Source organism: Lampetra planeri, chromosome 18 (assembly GCF_965212315.1).
Source record: "Lampetra planeri chromosome 18, kcLamPlan1.2.h2, whole genome shotgun sequence".
In the NCBI taxonomy this organism is placed as follows: domain Eukaryota; kingdom Metazoa; phylum Chordata; class Hyperoartia; order Petromyzontiformes; family Petromyzontidae; genus Lampetra; species Lampetra planeri.
Genome location: NC_136124.1, coordinates 2,196,870 through 2,209,683, shown reverse-complemented (window position 1 = coordinate 2,209,683; position 12,814 = coordinate 2,196,870). Strand labels below are relative to the sequence as shown.

The 12,814-nt window shown below is 44.0% G+C and overlaps 1 protein-coding gene across 2 annotated transcripts in view; it reads right to left on the bottom strand.

The window, feature by feature from the left end:
• Positions 1 to 12,814, bottom strand: part of LOC144723479 (fermitin family homolog 2-like) — a 60,909-nt gene that overhangs the window by 33,920 nt on the left and 14,175 nt on the right. For both annotated transcript variants that reach the window (XM_078602270.1, XM_078602271.1), the window contains one exon: positions 4,501 to 4,644. In XM_078602270.1, coding sequence (XP_078458396.1) covers positions 4,501 to 4,644 — 144 coding nt within the window. The remainder of the gene's footprint in view (positions 1 to 4,500; positions 4,645 to 12,814) is intronic.

The window sequence follows — 12,814 nt, the reverse complement described above, 5'->3', positions numbered from 1 at the left end:
TGGCCACAATTGTGACCTTGAATTAACGGATTGATTGGGCATTAAGAGGAGGTGGGGGGTGCAGAGTGGATCGGTACACATTTAGTTTTAATGGTATCACAAGGAGTGCTACGCTCTGGATTTGTGAAAACAAGGCTAGAAATTTAAGCTTTAATTTAATCAGGATTTTTTGTAAATCGCTTAGGGAATCTAATTACAGTTACGGTAAAGTACTTGAAACTCATAACTGGATCTAACGCGTTTAAATTGAGTGTAAAAATAACTTCGGTGGAACACAAACAGAGACCGTTAGAGTTGTCCAGATTTTAAAAGAGAATTTTGTAATGGGGTTATGGGCGGCAAAAAGGTGGACATTTTTTCCCCATTTTAATACGCGTGGTTTAATAAAGTAACAAGGCGAAGAGGAGAAGAAATCCCACCAACACTGATGAAATGACAGTGGGACAAATACTCCACTAAGTTATAAAGTTGCACGGGGGAAAAATAAAAGAGTGCTCTATGAAAAATAAAAGAGTGCTCTATGAAAAATAAAAGAGTGCTCTATGAAAAATAAAAGAGTGCTCTATGAAAAATAAAAGAGTGCTCTATGAAAAATAACAGAGTGCTCTATGAAAAATAAAAGAGTGCTCTATGAAAAATAAAAGAGTGCTCTATGAAAAATAAAAGAGTGCTCTATGAAAAATAACAGAGTGCTCTATGAAAAATAACAGAGTGCTCTATGAAAAATAACAGAGTGCTCTATGAAAAATAACAGAGTGCTCTATGAAAAATAAAAGAGTGCTCTATGAAAAATAAAAGAGTGCTCTATGAAAAATAAAAGAGTGCTCTATGAAAAATAAAAGAGTGCTCTATGAAAAATAAAAGAGTGCTCTATGAAAAATAAAAGAGTGCTCTATGAAAAATAAAAGAGTGCTCTATGAAAAATAAAAGAGTGCTCTATGAAAAATAAAAGAGTGCTCTATGAAAAATAAAAGAGTGCTCTATGAAAAATAAAAGAGTGCTCTATGAAAAATAAAAGAGTGCTCTATGAAAAATAAAAGAGTGCTCTATGAAAAATAAAAGAGTGCTCTATGAAAAATAAAAGAGTGCTCTATGAAAAATAAAAGAGTGCTCTATGAAAAATAAAAGAGTGCTCTATGAAAAATAAAAGAGTGCTCTATGAAAAATAAAAGAGTGCTCTATGAAAAATAAATCCATTTCCTTATTTTTTTTAACATCACGGTCCATGGTTATTTTAAAACCGCTGAAAAAAAATTTGACATCGCTGTTAATTCCAATATATCACCAAGAATGCAGACATTATGTAAAAAATACTTCAGAAAATCACCCTCAGCCGCAGCTGACAAACAAGGCCAAACAAGGCAAAGGGCAGGAGGTTTAGTCACAGACACTGCCCCCCCTCCTCCTCTCCTCCAACCTCTCGTCGCCACCACCCCCCCTCCTCTTCCTCTCCCCCCCCGGTCATCCCACGCAACAGTCCAACCAGGAGCTCCCAAACGTGCACCACACAGTCGGGTACTGTAAGGTCACACACAGGAAGCCCCCCCCCCCCGCGCTGCCTGTGTGTCAGAAACACGGGGCCAGATTCCCAATTACGTTCGGGATTTCATCATTAAGCAGAGCTGCTTGCGGTACAAAACGTCCCGAAAAACCTCGTAACGACAAGAGCATCCCCCCCCCCCCCAATTGGAAAGAAACGAACGGCAAATAAAAAGCGCGCGTACGCACGCGGAGCTCGGGGAAGGCACGGGATGTCTCAAGAGCGCTAGCCTTCGGCAAAAAAGTGTTCGGCAAAATCTGACGCAGGGCTAAGCTTTTTTGCCCATATTCGGGGAAGCTGTTGTTAAACGACTACGCGGTGGAATGAGACGCGAGGCGGACTCGTGTTTACTGCCTATTTGGGCGTGATCTTGGCACTTCGGCTTGAAGGACCGCTGCCATGTTTTTTAACCACGGGGCACAGTGGACACAGGCCGCTGATGCCGCTGCTGCTGCCGCTGCAGCAGTTCCCCTGCGCCCAGAGTTCGTTTCCTTCCTGAGCAGAAATCCTCCTCCCTGGGTCCCAAGGAGACTTGGAATGGCCGTGCCGTGGCGGCAGTGGGGGCTGCCAAGGACAATGGGGACCTTCGTCCGAGCTCGTTTTTGAATGCCGCTTTTGTTTTTGTAGCTTTTTTTTTTACGCGCATTCGGGCTCGAAACTTTAATAATCCTATAAATTACTCGTGAAGTTGTAATCTTCGCACTCGTATTCCGTGTTCGGCATTTTACACTAACTTTCCCAGGGTCTAATCGGAAATGCCAAGCCCTTCAAAAAAAAAGTCAAGAAAACAAACAAGTTGCTCAATGGAGTGCTCCAATGGTTGCGCCCTAGAAGCGAAGAATTTATGGAACCCACTGATGGATTTCAGATTTTTAAGTGGCACAGAAAAAAAACACTCATCGGTAACGTGAAGCGCCTAAAAACCAGGTGATGTTACTCTCTCACCCAAGCTCTATTAGCACATGCGTGTCGAGCCAGCTATTACGTAAGCTGAAGCACAAAATTCCAAGTCACTGTGAAACGCTCCCCAAGTAGGGCCCTCCTTTATGTAAACACTGCTCTTTACCTGGGCAAACCTACACAAGATAAGGCTCAAGGAGGTGTAACGTGTCCGGGCATTTTAACCACATTTAAGCAATTGGGCAAATAAAAATGAAACAAAGGTCTAGGGGTGACAGTTAAACTAACTCGTAGAGAACAGGCTGGGAGGTGTGTTTTATTGGCCCGGGGAAATCTGCACGAGTGGAAATGTCGACAATTGTGGTTGAACGGAGTAATAAGTCTCCGCTTATCAAGTTGGTCTTGTTATGTTTAAGGGATGTCATTAATAACGGCTCCACCCAAAAGTACACTGGGACAGTTTGTCAAGTAACCAATCGGCTGTTTGCTTATCTGTCCAAACCATTTTTAAACATCAATTAAAATGTTCACGAGCGAGCTGGGTCTGTGTTCGAGGCCCGTTCTAAACTTACTGACGAAATACAAACTCAGCTGTTGCCCATGAAATTCCACACACAACTATCATAATTTTCACCACCATCATCATCATTCGTCATGTATGACTGATATAAACGTCGGCATTCTTCAAATAAACAAATACATGTACTTAAAAAATAAAACATTAATTGGCTTTTAATTTAACCGGAACAGATGCATACATTCTAAAATGCACCCACGAAAATAAGACATCGTATGCAAAATTGAAGTGTGTTCTTTTTTTGCAATAATCTTGCTAGCAACTCCATAGTTTGATCCAGCATGGCTGAATTCTGATCCAGCATGGCTGATGTATGGCAGCTCGTGGTAGATGTTTGACAAGAACACGGAATTACTGGATTCAAGCTGCCTTTCAATGTTTTATTATTATTATTGCGTGTTTATATGTAAAACGTCATTATTGGCTGGATTAAGTCTCCTGGTCGTCATGGCAATCCTCTCACATATGGCTGAATATTTTCGTTGTGTGTATGACGGCTTGGAAATGTTTGACAAGATAATTGAATGAAACTTTCATGATCAAGGGAAGCAACACATTCGCCTTATTTTTTTTATTGTATAATGTCAACCTCATTTACTAATCTACAATTCCTGCATTTTTTTGTTATTAATTATTACTTTTAGTCGTAGGCCGAGTTGGCACCTTTCCTTGCCCGAATTCCTTGCCGGCCTCCCTGGGTAGGACCACCTCGGTGAGAGGGGCGGGTAGGTATGGAGCCTCCATCCAGCCCACTCCTACACCCCCCTCTCTCCCAGAGCTTATTTTATAAAGAGACATGTGCTGCGATTCCAACTCGGTAAAAGTCCACGTTGCAAAATAAAGCGACACATCTGCAGTGGTCGACACGGGATGTTGCGCAAACATTTGAAGAATGAGGCAAAATTACACGCGAGAAAATTGCGCCTATTCTTTATCGGTCCAGATGACATCTACACCTCACCCAAACATGGAAACTTACCAAGAGGGCCCCCCCCCCACCTTCCATTAAACTGTCCAGCCAGCCTGCTGCTTAGTCACACGACGAGTCACTCACGAGCAATGCAAGCCGCACCAAGGGGCCTTTGGTAGGGGTGGAGGTGATGGCACATGGGCCACCTAGGACCGAAGGCCATAGCACAGAGGGGCAGGGGGACTCTATCACCCCCTTCTGACCCCCTTAACTTAGCAAACTCAGGGAGGCACACTTGAGCCTCCACTAGAACTCCTTGTGGAAACTCTGGCAGAAGCCAAATGTATTCATTCGAAGAGTAAACATACGTGCGAATAACAGCACGGGTGTATATAACCAAGTCACCTCTTGTCCTATCCCATCGGCTACAGTGCCTCCACGATCGCAGTACAGTATTGCCACTGGCTCACTCCTCAAAACCCCATTCTCCCGGCCCACCGATCCTGGTCTCGACGTCTTCTTAAACCCCGGTTTGTCAAAAGGTGGCACACACCACCGTTGAGCTGCACTCACCAGGGCTGGCCGTGGGCGTGATGAGAGGACCCTCCAACTCTGTCACTTCCTCGTGGTTGTTCTCCTCTCCTCCCTTTTTCTTCTTCTTTTTGGAGGAATCCTGAGGCTTCCTGATGAGGGACAGCTCTTCCGGGTGGCGGATGTCTAAAGAAAAAAAAACGGGGGAAAATGAACATCTCAATATCATGGGGGAAAAGAACGTTCACATTTGTATTTTCTTCTGTGTTCATTCCAATTTGATTCCAATGTCATGAGATTCATAAATTCAGAATTCTCACAGCGTGGTATATCCCCCCACGGTCCCTGTTTACAAAACAGGAAATGGCCAGTATCACAGAGTCACGATTGAAGTCCCTTGGAGTGACCTGCTACCCATAAAAGGGCTGCTGCACTCTCCAACCCAAGCTGCCGGAGAGATATTCATCGCACGGCAGTCACTTCAAGATTTGTCAATTCTCAAAGTTGGCATTTTTTGCCAAGTTAAGTGATGACCAAATTTGACACGAACGTTTTTGTATTCGTATGCAGTCATTGGTGACCGGGCCGACACTATCAACGTGCTACTACACTCGAGAGGCTAGGGTAATCAATGGCAGCTGCCTGGACTCAACCCAAGGTGTCAGTGGTGTCAGCTCAGTTCGCTGACCTCCCCCCACACCACTCATTTTTTTTGTATAACTTTTCCATGTCCTGACTTGAATCTCATTCCATGCCGCTGGTGATGCTTGAAGGCGATTGTGATAACGAGTCTGCTGTCTTGTTACCTCTCTAGACCCTTCCCATGCACAATGGTCGACTGCTATGATGATATGAAATGTTACGGGGGGAAATATTTGGGTTGGCGTGCTTTTAACTTCTAAAATCACATTAAAGCAAACAATTTTTTTATTTTACCAATTCGTGCATCATGATAGGGTTAAGTTGGACGTTAAGTCGGTATGCTTGCAAATATTAAATGAAAGAGCCACTGTTATTCTTCACAAACCCTTTTAAGGCCACAGTTAAGCTACAATTAATCACCCACAATAAATACAAAATCAATCCCATACAATAAAACATTACCCCTCACACCGCAGATTATGGACTCTACGGGTTTACCCTGCGCACTTTATTCATCACTTACGCAGCCGCAATGAAATGTTTAGGGCGAGATTTATTACCTAAACTAGAAGATCATTAATGTACATAAAACGGCATGCGTTTCATGTTTAGATTCTTCACTAATGGTTACTGAATTAAACGCTGTTCTAATCTAATTTAATTCCTGTTGACTTCTGAATTATACTTTAAAAAGCATATTTACTTTCATCTGTTTTGCAATAAATGTTTTTGTTTACATTATAACTCGTCTTCCCCACCCTCCCCATGGATCAGACTGGGTTCCACGACTTCAACATAATTTCTGGTGTGAAAATGACGATTAGTAACAGGTCCTCCCACATTGTGTTAAACTACTCTCCATTGTTAACCGTCTTTCAGAATTAAAATAAATATCTGAGTTATTTGAGCAGAGCACACGGATTCAGTTTCAGTCGTGACATTTGTGTGTTTCTCTCACGGGGAGATACTTATATGTGCCGTTGGAAATGTCATAGTATTATCTATATACTATCTACAAAGCCAAGGTTCATCTCTGACCTCTAGTTGTGACATAACGGCAAGTCAAATCGCTTGTAGTTGTTATTAAATCATGAGCTCGAAACCGCAATTTTTAAAGCACCAGTTATACATGGCTCCCTCGCTTTGTTAAAACATTTGACAGCCTACTTTGTTCATTAATGTATTGTAATTTACGTATGTATTGAAAATTTTATTGGATAAAAATATTGGCAAATATGCAAAACACGTTTTAAGGAACTAGCCAAGCATTAAAAATATCAAAGTCTTGAGGCTCCTGGATAAATAAATGTCTATTAATCTTTACTGCTGGCCACCCGCTCCTCTACCCACAGATTAACATTGAAGATATTTTGGTCTTCATCAACATATCCCTTTTACTCACGCAAAAAATACAGAAGTTTGCCTTCGAACAGCTTTATGTTGGAATATCATCATCAGCCAAGATCCATCCACTGCTGTATGAAAGCCTTCCCAAGCCATCACCGAGTCACATGATGCAAAGCATCGATTTACATCCTGCAAATGTAACTCATTGCTTCATACCACGGTGGTCATCCTGTGTCCATCAGCAATCATCTCTTATATTGGCACGTGTCCTGCCCATTTACTTTCATAAAGAGTCAATATGAAGTCTGTCAATTGTGTGTTGTGTCCTTTGATTGTGTGTTCCTCTATCTGTCTCTGAGTGTAAAAAGATTCCAAGCAACGGAACATGGCTACAAAAAATGTTTTAGCCAAGCATTGAAAATACCAAATCTTGAGGCTCCTGGATAAATAAATACATATTTTGCCGCGCCTGCAGGTGAGAAGGCCCAGGACAGGTTTGGATGTCACTCTCGACTCGCATTAACCATGGTCAGGAATCAAACTCGGTTGGTTACGTTCACAGCAGTGCACGAACCGACTGCTCACCCAATATCTAAATACTCCATTTACATGTAGTAATTAGATACATTTACCTGCATTCCATACATATCTTTGCAAAACAAATTACACGAAAAAATCCAAAGCCGTGTATTTATTTCCATGCTTTGAGGTTTCTCAGCACATACGGTGAGAAAAAAAATATAAATAAATATACCCATATTAAAAGTATAGCAAAAAAACGTCCCAGTACATATGAACATACATGTACTGCATATATAAAAATAATGCAAACTATACTTTGACTGTCAACCACTTTGTGAAGGATTAACTTTCCAGCAAAACTATGTAACCAGATTATGGGTTTCACCAGAATGGAGGTTTGTTATTACTGGGACGTACACAGCCTACGGATTAGCAGCTGCCCCACCCCCCGCCCTTCTCTTTGCGAGTGCCGTCTGCCACTCATCACACAGTTATCCAGCAAGTATGCTAGAGACCTTGCTTCGCAGAGGTGGGTGGGATGCTTTCCTGTCTGTCGTGTTGGCACATCAAGTCTACGTGGCCATCTCCTTCCAAATAAATCTAAGCGGATTTCCTGCTCAAATTATGTAACCTTATGTACGTAGAACTTCTTTCGCACCATACTTATGCAACTATGCTAATCGACGGTGCTGAGCGTGCCCCTGATCCAGTGGAGGAAAATCTGCATTCCGATGTTGGGGACGAGTCTATCCACAGCACAACCACTGTTGGCTTCACCACAAAGTGATAACTCATTTGACAACCCAAGACGGATGATGGGCTAAGTCGGACCCCCCAACCAGGATTTGAACTCGCAACCTTCTCACTGCGAGCCGCTACACCCTTCTGCCGAGCCACCTCAACGGTGATCTCCTCTCCTGCAACCAGTGGACAATGACGGATAGCCCACGGTGCACGACTGCGCTCACAAATCTCACCGCCGTGGAACCGCATTTAGCCAGCCACTGGCCCGTGTCACTGGCAGCATTTTGCCCATTTCATCAGACTGCTCAACAAGAGCCGTCCACGAGCTCGCTCGCCAACCCTCGGCACGAACGTACGAACGTTGCAGATCGACTCCCTGCCATGAGAACGAATCGGAAACCCCAGCTGCCTGCCCAGAGCTCGGGTCATCGCGTGCCTGGCCTGGGCTGGGCTAAACAAGGCACTCGTGAACCCTCGTTCTGTTTTTATTTTCCACGCCACGCAGCTAAGAGTGAGGAGAGGGAGAAACGTAAACAACCGGGGCGAGCCAGGTGCACTTTCGACACGTTTGAACAGCAATAGCCCAGCTGCCCGCACATTTACGATAATTGCTTATGGCTCGAAGGTTTCCTCTTAAATTGCACTTTAAAGGTCTCCACACTAATACACTTTGAAAGGTGTACTTTCTTATCTCTAGCCTGCGGTAGGTAATGTTCAGCAAGTTTGTTGCATGTTATTGCCGTTGTTTTTCTAATGTGTTGTGCATAACTCTGCGAGTGTCGTAACAACTTTGCCCGTTTTTGTAATGGGTTCAGATGTCCCCAAGCATCTTCCGGCACAGGGTAATGAGTGGCACTAATTATCGCTTTTCGGAAGTGGCCATGTCCATGTGACATCAAAACAGCGACAACCCCAAAGAGACCATCATCAACCTTCTTTACTGAAGGCCTCCCCCCAAGCCATCACGGTCTCCCACTGTCCTGCGATGCAACAACCCATAGAGCTCCTCCTGCACACAAGCTCATTTCACGGGTGCCATGGCGGTGAGATATTAACTACCTCGCCTGGTCATGGGTTCAATCCCGACCCTGACGCCTGCTGCATATTTGGAGTTTGCCTAGTCTCTCTCCCCGTGGGCGTGTGGATTTTTATCCAGGTCCTCCGGTTTTCCCCTCCACATTTAGAATCATGCGTTCAGAGTATTTGAATGCGAAACATTTCCACATGATACGTCCCTCCCTTGAGCTATCATATGTGGCCAGGTCGCTTCTGAAAAAGAGCTGAATAGCTCAGTGGGCTTTATCTGGTAACATAAAATATAGTTTACAGTTTAGTTTATTTCATTGCTCCACCTCTGTGGCGGATGTCCCTCTTGGACATGCTTCACTCCTTTGGTTGCCACACTGTCATTAGCCATGACTCTTGGCCATCATCCACTTTAGCGACGCATCCGGCCAAGTGTACTTTTCTTAAATGGCGAACACGATGTCTCCAGCTTGCATTTGCTCTCCGAATCGTGCGTTTCCACTTTACGTGTCTCGGTGCGATTCAAAACATGTGTCCCTCCATGGCTCAATACACACTTTTAAACTCTCGTTTATTTCTGCTTCAGTGTCCTTGTTTCTGATCCAAATGTAATCGTATGTAATATGCACCGAATACAAACGTTCCTTTTATTAGGTCTGTGGCATGTTGCTTTTCATTATTAAGTAAAATTTCCCAAAAGCACTAAAAGGTTCTCTTTTCTGCCTCTATTACCTTACTTTGGATCCCTTTTTATGATCGATAGTACTATGAAAAAGAATGGGACAAGTTTTTAAAACAAACCATGCCTTTTTATTTGCCCAGGAAAGCCACGCTGATCACCGAGTATGACTCAGAAAGGTCCATAATTGGGATGTTTGGCTCATGCCATTCATGACTATTTGTCTCCGTGGCAAGAAACTGGAAGTACCCAGAGAAAAGCCACACGTACAATTCGGGGATAACACTCAACGCTCTGCACCGATAGACTCAAGAATCTATCGTTGTGCCGACATCTTCTGGCCACCTTGCAGCCCCAAAGCCATACAAACACACATGGCAATCCCAGGCAACCTCCCAACCACCTGCTAACCAGGCTCAACCCTGGTTAAGCTTCCGCCCATACATACCAGCTCGGGCACATTCACGATTGGTCGTGTCGAAGACGGTCTGCAGTCAGACATCGCAAAAGCCATCAGACAACAACGCATCTCTATCGGGGTTCTTGTTCCGGCTGAGAAATAGGAAATCCCCGACTGCAAGCTAATTAGATGTTTAAACCAACGCACGGAACAGTCTGGGAGTTCCGGCACTGACGGCATGCAAACGTAGGCAATCGGCAATACAATGGCCATATTAGGAGCACACTCTTAGTCCTGCGAGCCGTGCTAGCTCAGTGTTTACCGCGCGGCCGTTTAAAATAGGCGTGAGGTAAGCAGAGTGGCACGCTGGACAGAGTTTAAAAATGCCCTGTTCGCGGCTAATTAAAATGGCTGGAGCTCAGCAGGGCAGGTGTCCATTTCCACGCGGCGTTATTTAAATCTCACGGCGTGTGTGCGAACGCGTGTGCACGTGTATCCACGACACGCCGCGTATCACAGCCCAAAGCGCCTTCCGTGGGAGCCCCGACTCGGAATCAGAATTATTCAATCATCCTGGAGGAATCCGATGAGCTACAGAGCTCTTTTTCACAGATGCCCAGTCGGGGCAGGTAAGAAGGCTACAACAACAAACAATACAAAAACACGATAGGAGTGCAAAGTATAGCAAAGGCAAACAAATCGCCGAAAAACAAACAAATAAAACCAAACCATCCCCCATCCTGCCAGGCAAAGCCCCCGGAGGTATTTTTCAGAAGCGACCTGGCCACAAACGATAGCTCAACTACAAAGCGTCTCTTCACGTGGAAATATATAGCGGCAAAATTATAAATAAAATAAATCCGGCTAATAAAATGAGAGAGACGCGATGGGTCCGATATCGACTTGGCTTGGGCGATGCAAAAAAAAACGACGGCAGCGACAAAAACCGTCAACGGCGATTAAGTGACAGGGAAACGTAGGTATTGGTTACAACTGCTGAGGTGGCTGCAGGGGTTAAGCTTCAGTCACATTTAGACCAGAAGCAAAGTTACACTTTTTATGGGTTCGTGAAATGTAGACCGTGGAAAAGTTTCGAGTTAAAGCTTTCGTGACTGCAGGGATTCATCTTCTTGGTTCTTTCGGTAAAGTCACGTAGAAGGGAATAAATAAAATATTTCCCTTCTACGTGACTTTTCTACGTGACTTTACCGAAAAAACAAAGAAGGAAAAGTGGAAAAGTTGCTTTCGTTGCCTGGTCCAGAGACGGAGTCAGACGCAGGCTACAACGCCTCACTGCCCAGTGCGTAATTACAATGAATATGTTTACAAGTTGAGTTATAAACCAAACCAAGTTCCCTTTTTGGGAATTGCCTCGCGTGGGTCTGTGTGTGTCACCGCTTAGAGTGGAGGCAGTGGCACGGTGGTGAGTGTACAGCGGTGTGAATGTGCGGAGATCTGAGTTTGAATCCTGTCACAGCTGACAAATGTGGACCGGTCTGGGGCAACTCCCTTGACCAGTCCGCACTGACCAGCACGGTGAAGTATGGCCAAACAAAGTCCCGTGACTGACGCGGCGTGATTAGGCCTTCATCCAGCAGTGGATGGACAAACGGCTGTAAAATGTATGCTAATTTATGTCAATGCTAAGTGTTTAAATTGTGTCGGTCTGCTTAACAATAACCCAACCTACTTAGACAACAAAACCTTCCGAGTGAGATTATTGCATTTATATGAACCGGTATATTTTTTCCCCAAGTTTTTTGTTGAACATTTCTTTATTTTCACACTTTATGGAATGCCTCATGCTTAGCGGCAATCCTTCCATATTTTTCTGCCACACAAGCAAATATTTTTTTAATGTTAACACGAGTGGCAGGCAGAGGATTTGTAAACTCTAACAGCCCACTTAATTGACTGGTTTGTCGAACTTATTTCTACCAAACCAAAAAATAAAATCACGCCAGCAAAAAGTTTGGCTGTCAGGTTGTCAAATGCTCTTTACATTAACGTACGGCCACCTCTCTCATCGTCCGATTACAAGCGCAATCTAATCTGATTCAAAGTTAATACTCGAGCAATCCATCGAGAAAAAATCCTGGACAGTTCCTGCTCGTAAACGGTAATTCGATCCGAAATGAAGAGGGGCTTTTCTAATCAGCTTCAAGTGCTGCCGCTCAAAAGTAATGGATTCCAGAAAACTCAGCAGCGTCTGGAGTCTAATAAGGACCGGCGCTATTTTCAAGCTGCGCTCGGGCACAAAGCATGCACAGCAGGTGGGGTCATGTGACATGGCCTTTAACCTTTGGCAGCTTGGTGTGTGCAACACCAACAGTTGAACGCATTCAAATAAGAAATGGCCTCTGGCTCCAGAGCAAATACGCCAGCTTTCTAGGTTCACATCCATATCAACACGCACATGTAAAGCGTAAACAGATACCTAGGATTGATTATTGAACATAGACAAATGAACAACAGACCTTTTCTTGAATTTGCTGCACTGTATTTCTGGTTAACCTGGTCTCCCTGTGTGTATGAACTTATTTAGCACAGTAAGTAGCCAACCGTGATAATCAGAGGTGTGAGGGAAGGACACGCTATTCCTGGCTGAAGGGATAGTGTGTCTCAGTGGGCCCCAACCAAGCCACGCATTAAAAAAATGTAATTGAATTGCCATCAGCAGGAACAAACAGATTCAATACCAGTTAATCCAAGGAAATCGATCATTCCCTTGTGTTTTTCCTGAGCAGCAAACATAATTTCAATTCTACTCCCATACATCATAATGCTTTGAATGTACAGCATGGGGCATTTTAACATGGGGCACACGGACAGCCTTTACATCTGATTTTATACTGTTCAATGTAACAAATACAACAAAGATGTGTGACCGTCAAGGAGCATAAACCATCACGCGAACTCCAGTCATCTTCGCAGCGGCTTTTGGCTAGTCATTGAAAAAACATGGTCACCGCATTGCACGCTTTCAGATGCACTTC